The sequence below is a fragment of the Apis laboriosa genome, unplaced genomic scaffold (genome assembly GCF_014066325.1).
Source record: "Apis laboriosa isolate Shangri-la unplaced genomic scaffold, ASM1406632v1 scaffold5_cov152, whole genome shotgun sequence".
Classification (NCBI taxonomy): Eukaryota; Metazoa; Arthropoda; class Insecta; order Hymenoptera; family Apidae; genus Apis; species Apis laboriosa.
This window is the reverse complement of record NW_025223857.1, coordinates 4,313,975-4,336,282: the sequence shown is the minus strand read 5'-3', so window position 1 is coordinate 4,336,282 and position 22,308 is coordinate 4,313,975. Positions and strand designations below refer to the sequence as shown.

At 36.5% G+C, this 22,308-nt stretch overlaps 1 protein-coding gene across 3 annotated transcripts in view; it reads right to left on the bottom strand.

Moving 5' to 3' along the window:
- Window positions 1-22,302, bottom strand: part of LOC122718170 (ral guanine nucleotide dissociation stimulator) — a 38,740-nt gene extending 16,438 nt beyond the window's left edge. Inside the window, exon 1 of one of the 3 annotated variants that reach the window (XM_043942972.1) lies at window positions 19,173-22,302. In XM_043942972.1, the coding sequence (XP_043798907.1) occupies window positions 19,173-19,202 (30 nt within the window). In that variant the 5' untranslated portion in view covers window positions 19,203-22,302. Of the gene's footprint in view, window positions 1-7,459; window positions 7,758-19,172 lie in introns of those variants that run through there. The other 2 variants (XM_043942973.1, XM_043942971.1) reach the window with 2 other exon arrangements.
- Window positions 22,303-22,308: the final 6 nt, after the last annotated feature.

Here is a 22,308-nt window from a genome sequence, read left to right as displayed (position 1 = left end):
CGTAATACTTATGATAAAATTTAACGTTTGAAAACAAAACAAACCGTCATCCTTGGACATGACGAATGACCAGCTTCTTTTTTTCGTAATTCGAAGATATAGAAAATGTGTCAAATAACGCTTCAGATATTGCCTTTTGACACAAGACCGCGTATAAAACAAAACCTTCAATTAAAATCTTCATCTCAAAATCTGATTCGACACGCAAAATTAACACGTTCCTAATATCCACGAAAACGTTGAATTCGTTCGAAACGACTTAATGAAACTACTTAATTTAAACCCATCGAAAACAATACGAAATCTTGGAAAAAAAAAGAAGCAAAGGAATCGAAAATTGTTAGAAAGAAATCACAAATCGGACAAAGAAGAATTGACACGAAAGATGAAAGAAACGAAAGAAAGGGAGGGGGATAAAAAAAAAGGAGATATCATGACGAGTGGTCGAGGTGGATAATAAAAATAGGTAGGTGAGGACAACCTATACGATTGTGAACGAAATCCTGGTCGACTTTGATAAAAGAGTGTCGATGCTCGTCGACGCCTCGTTCCGATAAAACGAACGCCCTGTCACCGCTTGCCACGAGAGACACTCTGCTTCTCTCTGTCTTAACCCTTTCCTCTCTCTGCATCGTTTCTCGCGCATCCGTTCGCAAATTCAATTAACGATTGTCTACCAACCGTGACTCGAAGAAAATCGAATAGTTCATAGTGTACACGGTTCGATGGAAATTTAGAAGAATGGCTGGTAAACTTCGAACCGTGACTAAAGAAACTTGCGCGATATCTCATATGATTCATAAATTGGAAACGTGGAGTGCGCGGAAACGGCTGTTTCAAGAGAGTATTTCTCAGTGGAAGTAGATTGAAGGAAATTAACTGCGAGATTGTTGGGTTCTTCTTTTTTTTTTTTTTTAATTTCGCATTTTAATTTCATCGAGTCGATAGTTTAGACTTGGTTATTCCCTTGTGGATCGTGACTGGAAGAATTTATGCAAGATTTGGGGAATTTTATTCTGAGAGGATGAGGAAATTTAAATACTTGTTTGTGTGGTCGTAAATCAAGTCTTGGACGATGGGTCAGGGTTGGGTGTTATTCGAGTAAAACGAAAGTCGTGTTGTATCAAGTATGAAACTTGTTTGACTCGATGCTATTTTTCGAGTGATCCTGTTCTGTTACACCAACGTGACAAATAATTTCGTCAGAAATATAAATTTCCTCGACACTTTTTATATCGATCACTGATATGAAATTATATATCCTATATTTTATTTAATCTCGACTCAGACAAAAAATTTCTACTTTTCTTATATATCGTTTCTAAAATAAGAATGGTAAATTGGGTCGAATTGTTATTTTTATATCTCGAAAATTACATTATTTATATTCTTACGCGCTCAAATTATTATTATTTGAATTAAATTATGACACAAATTATTCCAAATCGAATCGACCTGTTTCTAACCTTCCCCTAATCGTCGTATTCGAGAGGATGAAAATCATTTCTCATAAACCCTTAAAGTAAATTTACCTTTCCGATTCCAGGTAGAAAGGAAGGGGAAAAAAAGAAGATTAATCGATTCGTAGCAGGTAAAAGAATCACCTGGAGTTGTTTATCGATATTGGAAACGATTTAGTGGGATCTTGTCTCGAATCTAGTTTGCTCGAAAAATGCAGGCGATTCAAGCGCATTATGCAATATGGCTATTGTCCATAAAGGGAGCTGGTGGACCCGCTCTCCATAGCAGGAAGCGTGTTTTAAGCTGCAGCGCGTTTCACGAGTATGAATCATTTGGCGACTCAAATGACTCGACTGTTACGTTATTTTCTTATTTAACGCGCGGGACAATGAGTGGCTCACGAACCATTCGAAAACTTCGTGCATTGTGTTATTAAATCTATATACGTGCATCCATATAAGTAATTTCGTGTAATTTTAATTCTGCTTGCAATAATGTTTTTCCTTTTTTATAAACAATTTATAAAAATTACGACTGTCTTAATTATCGTAATTTCAATTGTATTTATCGCGAAAATATTTACGCATTATTTGAAAGATTATTTATGGAATTGTTTGAAACATTCAATTATTCCTCGTTAGTTACGAAAATATCCGAGTATTTCCATATTTTATCAAAATTTAGAGAATTGAGTTGAGGGATAACTCATCCGTAATCGTCTATAATCTTTAGATCAAATCTCGTACGTTTGAGAGAAATTTTATTCTTCGAATACGCGTCTCGAACTCGCCTGGCAGAACTCGAGCTGTGTGTACAAACAGTTCTGTTAATGGTTACGTTTCGCGGCGAATAACACGACGTATTAACACCGTGACCTTATATTACGTACTTATCAAGCGAGGCTAACCGCGAGTCTTCGTAGGGAGTCTCTATCGGAGCGAAGTCAATTTACCATCATTTTATATCAAGACAATCAATTCTTCGTAGTTATAACTATCAAATAGATCCGTTTTAACCAGTAAATCTTACTCGGAATTGCCTTTACGTAAATAGAAAACACAAAGAACAGTTTTGAATTCCCATGACGCGCATAATAATTTTTTAATCATTTTCAAAATAATTACGAATGTTACGAATAAAGAATAAAAAATCACACTCGGCAATCGTATTCCAATGCTGTAACTGTAAAAAATATCTATTTCCTAATATGTTCATTACGAATATAAGGGAAAAAGTTTCTTAGACAAATTCATCGTCACGTTTTCACGGATGGAAATAAAAGAAAAAAATTATTCGAAATTACTCGTGAAGAAATTGGATCCAAAATAACTCTCTACCTTCAACTTAGCAAGCATAATCGCATTTCCTACTCGATTACTTCACTAGTAGTAATGCAACGAGATGGCGATTCCATCGACTTTTTTTGGAATATCGGTGGCGTTGTACGAAATGAATAAATTGTTTTCAAGGAAAAGAAACGAGAAACTCGAGCACCCGATTCGGAACAATTTTCTGAAGCGGTCGTAATCTCGAAAGGGAAATAGTGCTTGCTCAGGTCGCCGGGTAGGAGACTATCAATTACCTTTCTGCGAATCACGTCGAATGTCGCCAAGTCAGGCATCCTTTCGACGTATATACGGCGTCCAACGAAAAACGAAAGCGCACGCCTGTGATTTATAACCGAGAATAATTTCTATGGCTAACTGAGAGAGGCGTTTCTCAGTCGGTTGACGAATAAAGGCCGTGAAAGTGCACCAACACCGAACACGAAAAATAAGATAAGTCTAAATTCCACGTGGCAAAAACTGCGCCTCTACGCGTTTCTCGTCTCGAGGATAAACATTCCATTTTCGTTTTTACCAAACACCGCGTTTTAGAAACTTTAGCGAGTTTTTGTAACAGTTTTTATGGATTTATCAGATTCGTAAGAGGATTATATCTTTGGGTCCAACAGATTGTTTCTCTTTCTTCTATCCAGATATATCTGATATTTTTCTTTTTACTTGTCAAGATTAAGGGGAAGGAAAAAAAGATTAATTTCGAGAATAAATACATTTTCTCCATCCTTTGTAAATATTTGAAAAATATCCTTTTAGGGGAAAAAAATTGAATCCAATCCTCTTTCTCTCCTATGTTATTTTCGAAACTTTCCTCTTTATTTAACGAACAAAAAAAAAAAAAGAAAGGAAATAAAAAGAAATAGATAGAAAAACTTCGATTAATTAGACGCGAGTTACTCAATCCATCGGATTCACGAGATGAATTAAACCGCCCCTTTCCCCTCTAACTTCAACACCATTCGTAAATAAGGCGAACTATAATTAAATATGACCGCGACGAGATATCGTTGCCGCGTCCAAGTGATAAAAGAAACGAAAAGGAAGGGGTCGAACGAGACGCGGATGTCGCACGATGCATTAACATATTCGAGCCGGTTTTCCCGTATTCGCCAACCTTGATCCATCACCTTTCTCGAGCGAAGCGAAAATGAAAAAAAAAAAAAAAACAGGAAACAAAATGAAACGAAGAAACGAAAAATGAGAGAAGGGTAAAATCGAACGATTCTCCTTGTGTTTCGCGATAATCCTCGACGAAGTTTGGACGATGGCCCGTTTTTAATCGCGAGACTCGTATAAATGCCGGTTACGGAATTCGTGCCAAACCGTACGACCAAATTACTCCGTTTCTACGTTGCTCGACACGCCAGAATGTTGCACGTGCCACCGACCGCGTGTGTGCTCGAACCTGATATACGCGCGCGATCCATTCAACCGTGCCTCGTTCGAAAGTTGATGTCGAAATCCGCCTGTTTGCCCATGCTCGTTTTCTGCCCATTCCGTCCGATTCGCGGCTACATTTTTTCCCCAACTTGCCCTAGAGAGACATTCTTCATCGTGTCATCTCGTTCGAAATTCGAAATTCTTCGAAAATCGAAGAAGGTTATCTTCATCGATACGAGCACTAAGCGCGAGAAATTCGTTTTCCTCAATTTGGGAGTAAACTTTGAAGAGTATTTTTCATTAATGAACGATTAACGATTGACTATCCAATTCTCGACGTGCGCGAGAATGAAAATTATCCTCCAAAGTTTTATTCTCAAACGCGTCCATAAATCGAACGATGTCTATTCATCTCCTCTGGGTCTATTTTGAAAATCTCCTTCAGGATTTTCAGCTATTCGATTCGAAATAAACGTTGTTAAAATAAAACGTTGGAGGAACAAATTGGATGTGGACCAATCTCAAAAGCCAATCCCGATCCGAGATGGTGGGTATTTTCATCAATCGGCTTTTTGTTTCCTCGAGATGTTATCAAAAGGGATTGTACAAATATTGGATCTTACGATGGATCGGGAGTTGGTTTGGGAAATCCACTCATCGAGAGGAATTATGATCGAAATCGTGGTGACGGAATAATTAAAAAGGTCCTGATCTGTCCTGAGAACATTTAACGTCAACCTTATTCGATCCATTTAAATAACAAGAAGTCTTTGAAAATGAAATTGAAGGCTCTAAAAACAAACCTTCAAACAATTTCACGTTATTATATTATTATAATTGTATTATTATATTGCATATTCGTGATACGAGAGTTGAAGGAAAAAAGATTGGCGGGAAACTAAAAGGGTGGCTAAAATAGCTAAAAAGGCATGCCTAATCTTAAATCTAAAACCTGCGAGCCCAAGAATTCCGGCCGCGTAATCGTCTATTTTTGCTCGTTACGAGTGCGATCCCCTGCACAATTTTTAAAGAGGCGACGATCAATTAAAATACAACGGAATGGAATAAGCGGATTATAAGGTAACGCGTAACACACGGATTAGTCATGCGCGGCTAATGCACAAGGTGCGCGATCGTTCACACGCAAACACGTGTAACAACGCGCTCGATTTTCCAAGGCGTTCCTAGAAACGGTGAACCCATTCGATATGTCCGCACGCCCTTATGCTACGAGTCTATTTGCTTCGATAAGAGATTACCTACATAGCTACGAGGATGGATATTTCGAGCGAAATGAAATACGTATAATATTTATGCATGATGGTTATACGATCGAATATTCCCATTTATAAATAAATTATTGGAAAAATTGGAGAAATTTTTTATAAATGTACATTTTATTCATCCAATTTTTATTCACGACAGAATTTTCTGTTTAATATAAATCGTAAATTTATTAATTGTATAATTTTTGAAGTTAAATTATGTTTACTTCCTTTATTGTGTAAAATAAATATTGTATAATATTAATATTACGCGATAAAAAAACGTGCAAAGAAGTTTGGTAATGAAATTGATAAAGTTTTCCACCGATTCTGAACTATTTGATTTTTCCAATAATAAAATTTTTAATTTTTAATAATCGATAATAAATATGCCGAACGAGGATGATCTCTATTGTTGGGAATGATATCAAAATTCTAAATGACGAGTGCACAAAAATTAACATAAAAGATATTCTCACCGATTGAATACATTTCTCTGAACATAAACTCCTATTATTTGAATGGAAAAATCATACGTAACGAGAATCAGTGAATTCATATTGTACGAACTCGTTATATAAACTGTTTTAAATGGAGTTTATTGTATGGAAATATCATACCATTAAAAAATTATACGAATAAAATTTAATAATCGTTCGATTCTGAAGGACGCGCCAGAAAATTTATATAAACTATATACTCGACGTTTTCCTTTCTTCTTACATCCTTATTATTAATAGTTTGATAACATGACGATAATACGCACTGATAGTCATCAAATGGAAGCGATAAAGGCACAATTGCGAGGCGCCAACACGCGTGGGAACAAATTAAATCTTCCAATCGAACGAATTGCCATTGCTTGATCATCGATAACAAACATTTCCATCGTGAGGTTTAAATATGCAACTAATAAAATGATATAATCGATCCAAGAATTATTCTTTCTGATAGGTTTAAATTGAATTCAAAAAGACGTTTCATCCATTCACGAATGGAAAAGAAAACGATGGATCAAAGTCCTTAATAACCACGTTATAAGAAAAGAAATAAGTCGTCCCCGTTTCGTATACCTTTCATTACAGTTTGTTTCTGCACTTTTATTCGCGATAAGTAGTACACTCTTCTAACCATGTAATCAAGAAAATCTATATTAACGTTGATGCAAAGTTTGCTAAAAATACCGATCAATCAAACGTTAGAAACGACGTTCTATCAACATATCACGGAATTCGTAATGAAAGGAAAATGAAAAAAAAAAAAAAGCATAGCTCGATCTTTAGCATGTATCTTTACGAGATCTCGTGGCCACGATACTATTTCGCGACCGCAACCTTGCACACCTACTATTTATCTCGTTGCTCGATCATAGTTTTCCCTCGAAAACAAAACCGGTAAAAATTCACCGGTAAACGGAACAGCTCGATCCTCGCGTAACCTCGGATTCTCCATTTATTATTTTCACCCATAGCAAGGTGAGAGGATCCAAATACAATACACGCGCGATAGAACTCGTACGGTAGATAAACAATATTTATAGGAAGTAAGATTCGTGGAATTCAATGATATCGTCAGATTTAATGAAAACATATCACGAACAGAACTGCGAATGTTTATATACTTGAGAAATATAAATGCGCATATTACGAACGAATGTAAAATAAAATATTCGTTATAATATTATAACTAATACTAATATCTCTATTTCCAATCATGTTTTTTCCTTTTCTTTTTTTTTACATAATTGCATTCATTCGAAATATGAATATATATATATATATAAATATCCGCAGACTAATTCTAATTATATGTAAAAAAAGAAATCACGGAGGACTTCTCTTAATAAGGAACGTCGATCATTCCATATTGATATATGCTAAGAATTATCTCCTTTCTCGTAATTAAAAAAAAAAAAAAGCGAAACTCAATCCCAGCAATATCCTCCTCATATCCTATAATAATAATAATATTCTTAAATCTAGCCTCGAAATTCGAATAAAATCGATCACTCACCGAACACCAGCCTTCTTCCTCCCGGAGAAAATCGTGCTTTCGAACAAAGAACTGGAGGGAACTGGACGTGGTCCGCAGAACCCCGAGAAACACGACTCAATCCCCGGCAAACTTCGTACTAACTCGACACCTGCCCTCGAACCTTTCTCTCCCGGCTGTCCCGACTTCTGTTTCCACACGCACACGCACAGACGCCACGCACACACGCACGTGCGAGCAGCCGCCGAAAACTCCGCCGCCACGACGCCGAGATGGGGCACAGGTGGTCGTATATACGATGGAGCACGAAACAGGGAGGGAAACGGTCACGCGACCATTTCACGCCGGGAACGCGACACGGCTCGTAGAGTGAACCGCGCGGCTCGCCGTCCCGACTACGACTGACTACTCTTCGCGGCGCGAACACGCAATTCGGCTCAATGCAATCGAACTGACCACGCTGTTACGTCCACCACTTGTCTCCATTATCATCGTGGGCCGTGCACTGACGTAAATCTTCGTCACCCCGTGACTCCCACATTGCGAGCGTCAAGATGGAGCGGCGAAAATTTCTGGATATATGCTAACATAACGAAACGTACGTTTTGCCCGGGAACTCGTAATTTGATATTGAAATCTTGGATTAATTTTTAATATTATCTACGTCTAACTAAAAACTACGAAAAACTAATAAGTAAAATAAGAAAATATGGTTAAACGAGAAATAATGAAATGAGAAACGTATAGAGAGATATTTTTATGGATATGATTTTGAACGGATGAATATTTGCGTGAAATTTTCAGGTTTTAAATTTTTCTAATACCAATGTTGTTGTAGAAATATTTAGAATTATTATATTTTATATATTTGTTGATTGCAATGAATTTGATTTCTTATTTCGAAATTTTAATTTTAATTTCGAAATTTAAAAACATTTGTGTTGTTTGATTTTTATACAAAATAAGATGTCTCATTATATATAACTATATATATATAACTATATATATATATTGGTATGAGACATAAGATAAAGTTGAAGCATGACATTATCTACTGGAGAAACCGAGCAGAACTCGATCGATAAATTCGATTTCGCCTGCCAGATTTTATCGTATGGATGATCAATCATTACTTGCATCATTTTCATTTGGATTATTTCAAAAAATATCAGAAATACGTTCATATAGGAATACGATATCGTAAAACATTAATATACAATCCTATGATATCGAAAAAAAAAAATAATAAACACATCATAGCTGGAATGTAATCGAATGACGTACAATCCCATTTAACAAGAAATCATGCGTCAATTGTTGCATCCTGTCGCATACGTTACAAGCATAAATATATAAACAAATCATCAGAATCAATTAAAAATTCTCAATTCTTGAACCATAAAATTTATCTCTAATCTGACCAACTAACATAATTCTTTGGAATTGACACAAATTTCACGTTCAATTGCAAAAACTAAAGAAAATTTCCAAAGGAAAAAAAAGAAACGTACATATCTTCCATTTTAAACACCGTAAATTTTCACAGACATACGTATATAAGTGAAAATAGCATGGATCTTAGGCTAGTTATTCGGAGCAGTCTAGAGCAGTGGTTCTCAAGATATAACTAACACCAATTTAAGAATATTGTTATTATATAATTTCTTAACAATTTTATATTAATTTCTCCAAAATGTATGCCAGTTACTCTTAAAGAAGAAATACCTAGAGAGAAGAAAATATAGAGAGAAGAAAATAGTTTGAAAATCGCTGATCTAAACTATTCACAGACATAATTCCATTTAAATTCGTCCATTTCTTTGCTACATTTTTTTTTCGTGATCGCGTGTCGGTAATGCCATAATCAAGTAGATAGTTATCGCATGCCCGGAAAAATTTATGCATGTCTCCACACGAGTCTTTAAAATATCGGATTTCGTTTCGGTCACGCTTTCTACACGAATCCTGGAAATCCGACACTGTCTCCCACGATTACGCGTAATCGGGATGCTATCTAGATATTTATTAAACGCGTTTACATTAAGAGAGAATTTCGTTCGAGAACAGGGAGCTAGTAAATTCTGGGACGATAATACAAAGTTGATTGGTTTTTATCCACTTTCTATTATTATATCGCACAGGTTTAAATTTGTGTATAATATTGCAACACGTTTATATCTTAAAATTGAAATAAAATTCCACGAAATAAAAATCTTTTTCTTTTTTTTTTTTTAATTTATATTCGTGGGAAAGTAATTCGTGAAAATAAGTTGTATCTACATTATGATACGTTATGCGTTATATCGTTTTGTTTAATCAATTATATAATCCCTATTGTTTGCTTCAAGATTCTTTTTTAACTCATTAAGAATCATATTTTTATGACTTCATAAAAGAGGATTGTTCAGCTAAAATTAAAACAAAGTTGCTTAAAGAACAATATCCTAATTAAAAGATCTATTGAGATTCTTTAATTTGTTCGATAATTAAATCATTAATTATAATTTTCATTCGAAGAAGCCGATTTGAATGATATAAATATATTATCGAGATGGAAAAATATTATTCTATTTAAAAAAAATAAACAATATATACCACTTAAAATTGACTCACCATATATCTTATCTATCGCAAATCGACATCATTTTTCCATCAACGTAATGTATACAAAATTAGGATATGCTATCTTCAATCCATTCACGAAACACGGATAACATTTCTTTGAAATTCAACAATTCAAGACTCCTCAACCTTCAAATTGCTTGCTTCAAAAAATTGCCCCAAATTAATCCCGTATCCCTTAAACAAATCAGAGGAAACAATCTCGAAGATAGCTTGAAGAAGACCCCAATTCGAAATACATATATATATATATATATTGTTCAAATGTTGGAGACGCCACTTTGCAAAAGGTCTCTGAAGCAAAGGAGCCACTTCGACATCAAGATGTTTGCCCTGTCTCCTCTCGTACAATGGTGAATAGATGGGATTCTGGAACAGGAGACGTAATTCCATTCCCCACATAAAGCGGCCTGAGTCATCAAATTCACCCTACACTCTACTCGAGGGTGATAGAAAGCTGTAACGAGGGTGGCCGAGTACAACATGCCGGCCTTTATGATACGAGACCATGGAAGGACGCGAAGATTTCTTTTTCTTTTTTTTTTTCTTTTTAACGAAATATATTATCGCAGAGGTGATTATGCAAACAGATTTCTTTTACGAAATCGCTGTGTCCCGCTGTTGAAAGGATACCTTTCGCTTAAACCATGTTACGAGAAAACGTTTATATGTAAGTTTTAATAGACGAAGAATTGTGAAATAAAATTTTTATGCCGAAGTAAGTAAAATTCTAAACTTGGTGTATAAATAAATTTTCATCTTCTGAAATCGTATTCCATCCGATTCGTTCTTACAAAAAATACTCATACACTATTTAGTCATAGCATCACATTTAACTAATAGAAAAACTCTTATTGGACGATGAGAGTACGCGCAACAAAATGCTTTTTGCAACAAAATATTCACACGATTCCTCTTTCTTCTCATTTTTTTTAGACGAACCACTCGATCCCAGACTAAAGTGCAAAATTCTCAAGAATCGATCGTTTTCTCAAATCGAGAGAAAGAGAAAGAGAGAAGGGGGGGAGAGGGAGAGACCTTCACAAAGGGAGTCTAAAAGCCACCCCAGACAATGTCGAGTCCTGACGAGGGTCGCGACGTGGTACGAACTTGAACGGGCGCGAGTGGATCGATAAGCAATTGCGCCCGCACAATGATCGAACTACATTTCACTCGTTATCACCTATCCGCCACGGCCCGATCCCCATTGGCCCGAATGCGGCCGATAAAACGCAACCGTGACGTCGCTGAATCTGACGTAACAGGCTACGTCATCTCGTCGCAACATTCGATTCCACGTAATCGTGTGTAACCGTGCAACCACCGTCAAACTGATTTATAGCGGGAGAGAACGGTGAATGGGGGGATAAATATAACGCGTGAAATTATAACAGGTAGCCTGAAGGGAAACTTGGATAATTTTTAACGAGAGAAAAGATAAAATTACACGCGGTGTACGGAGAAGGAAAGGGACTCGTGTTTGGAGATCGCTTCGAAAACTGGTTATTTCGAGAGGTGTTTTCCTCGTTAACCCTTCAACATCTGCGAACAAGATGTCTCGTCGTCGTCGTGTGACGAGATATCTCGTTTAATTTTTAATATGAAGTGAAAGTAATGGGGAAGAAAAATTAGAAAAATTTAGCTTTGAAGATGCGCCATGCTTCTAAATACCTTGCTTTGAGATTTTTTTTACACTTTCAACATTTCCTTTAATTTTGTGAGTCAAAGCTAAATTTCCTTCGAAGATTAATGGTTTTAAAAAAAAAAAAAGAAAAAACTTATACAATTTCCATAATTTCTCTAAAAACAAAATGTCCTCCAGCGATCGAAACCTGATCAAAATCCGAATAAGATCTCACTCCAGCTCAATTCCCTTTTCCATATAATTCCCCATTCGTTTATCTCTCCTTCCATGAGGACACTTTCAAGATTACCTATGGAAAAACAGCTTCTGGGAGGTCACAGATTGAAACGTGAAATTCACGTTTTCGCGGATTTCGTGGTGCGTTTGCAACGTGTGATCGCGCCTATACGTGACTCGGTGCATTTCGTTCGCCGACACGTATACCGTTTTGCTTCGTTTCGTTTCCCCATCCGTTCTCGCGTGCAATTCACCGAACAGTAAATCTTGTTAGAGCGTATATACGCGTACTCCACAACAGGCCACTCGTGCCAGTCTGCACACGAGAGCGCGGTCCAGCACCGTGGAAAAATCGATACTCAGCTTCTCACCACCCTGGAATCGAAACGGGGGAACAAACCCTGCCCCTCAAACAGCGGCAACTCGTCGAAAGATACGCTTCTTCTTTTTCTCCTTCCGTTTCAACACCTTTCGCTTTGAAGAATTGATCGAACGAAACGATTGGAAAAAAAGAAAGGTTAGGATCCTTCGTTCCAATTTCTTCGATATTATCATCGTGAAGAAAATCTCAATATCGAGACTCAACTCGGATTCTGACGAGAAATTGTTCAACGTCCATCATTTCTGTCTGCCGACTCATCGCAAAAAATTAGTTTTAACGCCGAATGCTACGTATTTACTGCGTATCTGTTTTACGTATCAAGATAATTATAAAAAAAAAAAAGAAAAGAAAATGTAAAAAAAATCTAACGGCGAATCGAAAACATCCGCTCGTATCAAACCGACAACCTCATTATTCATAGCCTCTAAGTTTCTAAGCCGACTGAGACAAGTAATAATTATAATCCAGCCTGTGCTCCTCGGTCCTAAGGTCGTTTACTTTCTTAGAATCGCGACTCTCGTGCGTCTGCTCGCGTGTACACGCAATGTACGGCTAGAAAGGCGAGCGTGGTCGATAAAACGCTCGCCCCAGGCGAGACGATGTTCATTAACCCCGTTACTCTCGCGGATCCATTTCTGAGCGCCGATTTCTTCTCTCGAAACGTTTGATGAATCTCTTGGGCGACGCAACTTGCCTCGATACGGAAGAAATAACGGAACCGTGAAACGACGTATCGATCCAAGAGAGCGAGCCGATAAATCAAAAGATCGATCGAGTGTACGATTATTCGAAGAAAAATCGATTTAGCGCAACGAGCGAGGTCATGGCCATTAGATCGATGAAGGAGGGAAGAGTTGAATAGAGGAATCGTGGCTGATAGGATTTACGATTGAACGAAACAGTTATATATATATATATATATATTACGGTCTGAATCTTGGAGTTGGATCGAGGAGTGTAACAGGTGTTAATAAACGAGGAAAGAATGCGTGAAGTAAATATGATAATAGCATCCTCGACAAGCAGAATGAAATTGTTAAGCAAATTGTTGTTGTATGCAGAATGAAGCAGATGCATCGAGTGAATTTTAAATCGTGCGATTTTTAAATCTTTCAAGACTTCAATTTGTTCGAAAAATTGAACTTGAAAAAAATATCAATTTGTTATTCGTCTCGATTTAAAATGTTTTAAAACGGAGAAGTAATCTATTGAAAAATATGAAATAAAAGTGAAGAGAGAGAGAGAGAGAGAAAAAAATGGCCATTACTCAAGGACGATCATTTACGTTGCGTGGCATATACTATTCGCGAAATTTCTCCACTTTCACACGAGATCGGCCGGTGTAAAACACGTGTTTACCAGCAGTGGTAGTCAAACTACCGCTGTTCCCAGTCATTAGAGCGGATAGAAGAAAAACCCCGATTTCTTTGTGTCTGAAGCGATTCCCGATTTTGATTTAATCGTCGTGTGTGCAACAAACTATTATCACGTTGTGAATTTATTTCCTTGTCTAGTCCATTCTCTACTTTTTTCTTTCCTCCTCCCTCTTTTAATTCGCTATTGTCATCGCTTTCGTTCGTGAACAAGCGAAATCAGTCGATCGAATTGCACCACGCCGAAACCTTGAGCGATTTCAGACTCACGTAGGTGTATTGAGTCACGAATACGTGTGCGTGTCCCACGCACAAACCCACGAGTCACGTTCGAATCACGAATCGATTTCACGAAAATCGATATATTTCGATAAAATCTTGATGATTCGTCAAGTGTTCGATTTTCAGAGGAAAAGAGGGGATATATTTGAGATCGAGCGCGAAATAAGAAGATGGTGGATGGCGCGAATGTTCGAGGAAACGATATTAAGAGCAAGATCGAATCGAGGTCGAAAGAGTTAGACAGTTCATCAAATCGATGTGACGTCTGTTGAATTTCGATTTGAATTCGATTTGAGGCGATAAAAATTAATCGATAATAATTTTATTCGCGACGAACGAGATGTTCGAAAGCTCGAAAGCTAATCTTTCTATATTTACAATTTATATTTCTAAGATTAAATCGCTCTTTACTAACGTAATATAATAAAATTAGCGGAATTTTCGACTTCAATAAAACATTTAACCGATTATAGAGAACATGTTTATAACATCTGGAATAATTTAATACACTGCCATACTATATGATGAAACAATTAAAAGTTAATTCAAGATATAGAGAGAATATATATAGAAAGAGAAAGTTATTTGCATATATTCGCTATTAACTTTTCCCTGAAATAGCGATAATAATTTTTTATCGCATTAGGAAGTAACATTTCTCCAATTTATCAAGTTCTGTAAAATCGACAATATTTTAATCGCTATGATCAAATATATTCCTGCCACTTGTACAAATGTTTGATTTTCGTAGCCGATACCAATTTCACAACTCGAATAAGAAACAGCTCAACCACGAGACGCTTCTATGATTAACGTCTGCAGATCTGGCCTTTTTGCGGTTTCAAGCCTCTTAAACCTAAACCGAGACTTGTATTTTTTATTTCTCTTTTTTTCTCCTCATCGAGAATCTGTTCTCCTATCCAGCTTTTATATCTTTTGTATTATCTCGAAACCATTCGATAAGAACAGAAAGGAAGGAGCAAGGAGCAGATTTAATATTCCTTTTCTTCCTTAATGGTCGACGCAATTTCTACCACGATTCGATCCTCCCTTATAAACCTTCTATATTCCACGCTTCTATAATTCTACGGTGCGCGTAAATACAATGCAACAAAGAAAAAAAGAAAAATTATTTTGCTAACGTATAATCTCGTAATTCAACATATGGCTTAAACATAATAACCTTCGTCTCGTTTGAACTCGTATATAACTCCTTCCGTTGAAATGGAAAATCGCGTTAAACGATTTTAAGTGGATCTAATATCCAATATCTCGTACGAGGTATAGTTTCCAAGAATTACGGCGGTTACAAAAGAATTGTCGAGATCTGCATTCTCGTTAAAAATGATATTTATCAATTTCCACGATGCATTCCTCAGTATCAAACCTCTCCGATCTCATAGTTTCGTTCCATTGAATTTTTAAAAAAAGTTTGAAAGATGAAAAAATTTGTACTCTCACTAATACACTCGCTCCTCCAAACTCTTGTAAATCCTTCATAAAATAATCATTTTTTTTTTTCATATTCATTCACGTCTAATTGTTCTCCCTTCCCCCTCCCTCCCCTGTCTAAACATCGCGTCTGTTTCAATATTGACACAAACGAAGCAGACGTACGTACGCGAATGTACGAGATGTAAAAAAATACGCGTGTGGATACGCCGCTCCAATGCTCCAATTCTTCAGCACGCGCTTCGCACGAATCAATCTTCTCACGAGAGCGTGGTTCGATCGTGAGAAAGGCGGATGTCCATTCAGAATTCAGTACAAAACGAGAAGAATCCATCTCTCCCTCGCCCCCTCCCCCCCTTCTCTCTCTCTCTCTCTCTCCCGACCGCGTCGCTTTCCTTTCTATCCTTCTCTGTCTGGGTTTCCCGCGATGATCTCCGATGTTCGTCGACGGCGACCGAACGGAAACGTGAAAGTAACGTGGACCGGTGGAGACGGTGCGTGCTCGTGGCGGTCGCGTATTTTTCTTCAACGTGAAATCGATACGCGAGAATCCATCTCTCGTATGACACATCGATATGGGAAAGAGAACAGGATCGGCCTACTGAACCGATACCCGTGAATCCTGCGATTAATTACAATCGATCGAGAGTGAGAACGTTTAATGTATTGCAAATTACGTTGCGACCGTTTCTCTCCTTTGGGCGGAGGAGAGATTACGTGTGATATCAAACAAGAATTGATTATTTGAATAGAATAGAATATATCCTTCGTGTAATCAGATTATACTTATTGAAGTTGTATGAATTTATTTCAATCGAATTATTTTCGAATGAATGTAATGTGCAAGTATTGTGATATATCTGTTACAAATGCATTGATGGATCAAAGAAGAGGATCACTGGATAAACAATTAATTAAGTTCAAGGATTCATTGGGAAGTTGGAGATAACGAGTTAACTCATCTTCCTCGATTAACAGTTTAATAGATTAATCGTGAAATCGATACGTGGATGAAATAAATTTTAGTTTTTTTTTTGATGCGATGACTATTCTCCTTTCTCACCCTATTTTTTTTTTTTTTTTTTTAACCAATACCTTATCTATGTACTGCCTAATTCGATTCGATTACTTTTAAATAATCTTACGATTTAATTTGAAAACGAAGAGTACGAAGGATCTTAGAAAATTAGAAGACCTCCCCTATCCAGTTTTATCATTTTAAATATCTATAATATAGATTTTCACCTTGGGTCGAATAACTAGAAGTAACAGTACCCGTGGCATTGGTACGTCTACCATCTACTACTGAACGCTCCAGATCGACTCGTTTATCGTTCGAGTTTCTTGCACAAAGTCCTCGTTCATTCTCCAACATCTGGCCGAAGATGTATTTCCCGAAGGAGTGTCTCGAACCTATATCTCTTGCCAACAATGGAGCAATTTTCAACCACGAGATAGACACTATTGTGAATCCCTATCTTCGATCACATATATAGTATATCGGGAGAATATTCGGATTTTACATATATATATATGTATATATATATATACATGTATATATCGTTACAAAATCGTCACAGAATAGCTTGAACGTGTTCCCTTTCCTTTTCGATGAAAGCGTGACCCAAGACGGAAATCAAAGTGGTATACAGGGTGCTCTAAAATGTCGATCGAAAGTATCTTCGTTTCGCGAGAAACCGACTCGAGACTCCATATTGCGTATAAAAACTAACGTAACTTTCTCTTCGTTTTTTTTTTTTTTTTTTCTATTACGATCACTTGCAAGAACGTTAAACGTATACATTTTTGTTCAAAGTCTTAAGGATATATATCTTGTATTTTCTACGATATTTCGATATTTTTGAAAATTTTATTTAATTTTCTAATATGTCTCTAATTTCAAACATAATCATACGATTATTCTAGATACAAGAGAATTAATAGACGAAATAGATCTCTATATTGTAAAATTTTACATATATATATATATATTATATAAATTATTGTAAAAATTTTCACTCGAGATTTTCTGTGTTTGTTATTCAAGATTTAATGGGTTAAATTTAGTTCAGTATGTCATGGATTAATTTTTTGCAGAAAAATCGGTTTTTAAACAATCAAGTTATGAATATTTTGTAGAACACCTTGTATCTATGAAAAAGTTGTACATTCGCAAAACCCGTACTTCTTTCTCGCCTCCTGCATTCCGCGACGCGCCTCGTTAGACTTGACACGTATTACTTTGCATTCTCATAAGCGTTATACCGTCCTGCCTTTCTCATCGACCAAGAACTAAAGTAAAGGATTAACGCGATCGTGGAATTTTTAATCGAGAAGGAAACTTTGCAGAAGACAACACTCGTGGAGTGTTCAACCGAAGAGAATAACTAATGTTTTGAATCTAATTTCTTCATAGCACAAGCAAGGCTATAATCGTCGAATATAGTAACAATAGCGATAGAAATAATAACAACAATGATAAAAATAAATGGCCTAAAATCAATTTCGAACTGGAGTTATGAAGCAAAGAGCATATGCGTAATATACGAGAGCGATATGGTCGACCGAATAATTTCTAACATAAACAGAACGACATCCCTCGATAGTAAGCATACCTTCGCGTGCGCGAGGCGTGCGCGAGTTTCATTGACTCTCGAGTTATTGAACGTGTTCCATCCAAGTACAAGCTATTCGTTGCATTACGATTGCGTCCACGAGACAGGAGAACAAAGGTCAACGAAATCCGAACAAGAGATTATCTTTGGACAAGATCCTCGAATAAAATCATAATAAGAGAAAGAAAAACAAGGGAGATACGTGTGATATCAAAAACGATTCTTACGGAATGTAGAGAACTCGTTTTAGACGATGTTCCGATCGAAAATCATATTCTACACTCGTCCCATTTTGTCCCGTGGCTAACCGAGCTTACGAAACGTAAAGCGGATTTCACAACTATGACCATCGAGCAAGAAGTAACGCTAACCGCAAGAAATTACTTTTACTCGGTACAGATGAGACTGTCCATTCGGATCACGTGGTCCAGAAACACGTGACAGCATCCAAGTTATTAGCAATTAACGTTAAACGATGTAATAAAGATCTATGATCTACGAGTCCTTTTTTTAATTGCTTTGAAACTCGTATTTCATCACGATGAAAATTACTGGTAATAACGTAACTCTCATATAAGATTAAATTATGATAAATATTTGCTAAACTTATTAAATTCATTCTTCGAAACTATCGAATGTTTCGTGTTTAAAATCTCACGCGAGCCGATTAGTCAGCATAATTAATAATTGTCAAAAGATTGAAACTCGTTACGTATAAAGTGAATCGAAATCGATTCACGCCGACGACGCAATCGTGCAATTTCATGATTGTTATTTAAACATTTTATTTCCTGTTTCATTGATTACGTAAAAAAAATTACGATAAGGAATGTTCCTTCTCTCAAATGTTTTATAATTTTTTTAATACGCGATCAAAACGTTTTATCATTGACACGAAAGTGAAATACATATGTTCTCTTAAGAATATTCCCGCCAATAGGAATATTTCCTTCGTGACCGCGTTACGTTAAACGAGAGAGAAGAAATAAGAAAGAGAAAGAACGAGCTTTCAAATCCACGATTATTTCCGCACGACAAAACCGCGCTCTGTCAACCTGCATATTTCACTGTCCGCAATACAAACACGAAACAGACAGAGAGACAAAACAGGAGGGAGTAATAAAAAAGAGAAAGGTATGATAATTACCAAGGAGTCGTCCCCATTGTCAGCGCTCATAGCCCACCGCTAGCGCGAGGGAATTCGAGATCGTCGTCGTGGTCGTCGTCTTCGGTCCTCTTCGCCGCCCTTCCGGTAGAACAACCTTGCACTCGTCATTCTGCAGCATATCCTAAATTCGCAGGACACTCGAAGGACTCGTTAATATACACTAATGATAGCGCCTCACACCTGTCATCTGACATTGCAGCAACGACGCGACTTGTGATACAATGGTTAACGTATATAGAAGGGACGAGATAGAAAAAGACCGAATCGAGAAAGGGCAAGCGTAAGAGAGAGAAACAAAGAGAGAGGACACTGACACACGAAACGTCAACGACACTAGCACGCCGTCGTGTTAACTGTTCTCACGAAAGCGTCGCGAATTTTTGAACTACGCCATGAACACGAATCTCGCACCACACATCGAATCTAACTCGATCTCTTATTTTCGCGTTTCAACGATCGAACAAGAAGAAAAAAAGTCGAATAATAAATTCACCGCACCAATCGAACTACCGTACAGGCTCACGGGCAAGCGCTTACTTCCAGAGGCACTCAACTCAAGAACTACTAGTGCTTTCCCTTCCATCGCGTCGTCCCCACTCCTCGCGACATACGAACAGGAAGAAGAAACGAGTCATTTAGAATCAAATTAGTTTGCCACGTAGAACATCACATGAATTACCGTTTTAAAAACTGATCGTTTGTGTATTCGCGCTTTCGAATATGATTTATATTTCGAAAAATAATGAGAAAAAACACCACCGCGACACGTACAGGATTCCCGCTATGGACGCCATATTGAAACTAAGCGTGCGCGCGCATCTACAATTTCAGATACATAATTTGAATTATTTAGCGGGTTATTTAAATTTTCGTTATAAAAACGTATTAAAATTTATGTAGATATTTAGATTACTATAATACTAATTTCTAATATTTCGTAAGACTTCTCACCTCGTTCATATGAATAATAATAAATACACGTTAGTGTCTTTTAATCGCATATTATCGCAATAAATAAGAACAAGTATATTAAATGTAGAAAGAATATTTTTGCATAACGTTATGTGAATATTACCGGATATCTTATGCAATTAACATGACTTATATGACAGGATCGTAATACGGATTAAGGTACAATACATAGAAAAGAATCACATAAAACATGAGTTTTTGCCAACTATTTCCAACGTAACAAATGAAGGAATTGAAGGATGGTATCATGAATATAAAAGGACGAAATAACAAAGAACAAAAAGACGCACACATAATAAGACAACACATTACACGACAGACAAGAGACTTTTTCACAACATTTAATAAAACGCTATCAACTATGTATGCCTTTTTTTACTCAAATACTCTAAAAGTTACTTACATACGTGTAGTTTATATGTATATTTATGTTATACGGAGGTGTCACATCCCTCGCAACATCTTAACTCTTTAAATCTACGTCTCTCTCGTTTCTTCTATTTTCGAAAATGAGATTTCGTTATCATTGTACACTGACAACAAACGTAACGATTTTAGGCACCAATCAGCGACGATGAACACAGTGTAAAACACGGAAATAGAAGATCGTCAAAAGTGCTTGGGAGTTGACACGTCCAATAAGTATGTATAAATTTAATACTAGCGTCGTTATCATTGTTTTCTTATGTGTAATATTTCAATTATTAATCGTGGGTATAGCGATCAACGTCCCGGGATGCTAAAGAGGTCTGTGTCTGAAAATCTACAAGGTGAGTAACAATGGGTGTGCAAAAGAATATCTGAATATGATATATTTACCATTAGACTTTGTTTACTATAGTTTTTGAAAAAATTAAAAAACTTCGCGCAGATTTGTTTTTTATTTTGTTCATGTTAACGATTACCTTGAAATTGCAATGATTGAAATTGAGCCATTGATCAAACCAAGAAAAGACATGAGAATTCTTAATATAAAAAAAAAAAAAAAATCTATATTTTTTCACACAAAAAAAATTCACTCCTTGTTACATTTTTGTAGAATGTGCGTGAATATTAAAAAGGGAATGCAATTTCAAGGTATCATATAAAAAAATGAGAAAAATATACGCGAGAGCTTAAATATTATGTGTTCTGTAGACAGCGTGCGCTTCGTATGCCAACCAACTATGGTCTTCCTAACATTCGAAACATATACATCCATATGTAATCCCAATGCGCGTGCATTCGTTACAACACGAAAAAGTATCAAGTCTCTATCTTTTTATCATCATCCGTTGATTGAAAAACCATTCAAACTCGATCCCTTACTAACTGGCATAAAAAAGTCCCATAATTTATTTTCTTAATCTACGATCCTGGCAAATTGTATTTTCATATGCACGGATATCACAATCGCTTATATTTCGTGGTCGTAATATAAATGTGTACATGCATATGCCTTTTTTTTTTTTCTTTTTTTCTTCCTGATCAGCAATGCGAACACCTTTCGATTTCGCTGTCGCAATTAAATATTAAGTTTTTCGCCATCGCCGCTGTCACACGGATTCGAAAACTTGTTTTATTCTTTTTTTTTTAAAAAGACGCGAGACCCGCGTTCCTACGATTAAGGTATTAAAGTTAAGTATTATAAACTGCAATCTAAGCTGATCCCATATGTTGTTTCTTGGTCACAACCTCGTTGAATTTATTCTGTAATTGTACAGAATTCTTGTCGGTTCAAGGAGACTGTTCATGAAGATTTTCGACGAAGACCTTTCCTCGAAAATCCTTCACCGAATTGGCGGCCCTGGATTCTCTTCACGTTTATTGAGAACATCGTCTTATCCACTCAATCAATTACACAATCGATGATTTTATAATAAAGGAACAAGGACGATGTCTCAAAGCTCCATCCCGGGCGGACGCACACGTATCCGCGTAATTTTTCTAACGACATCCACGGGACTCGTCGTAGTTAACCGCGAGTGATTCTCGAGGAGAACATTTGTTCTGTTCGAAAACCACATAAACAATTTACTCAGATTTATCTAACGCATAGGAAGGATAACTGGTTAAAATTCCAGTACCTTCTTATCGGGATACTTCTTCTTTTTTATTTTTTATTATTATTTTTTCTTTTTTTTTTTTTTTTTTTTTTTTTTTT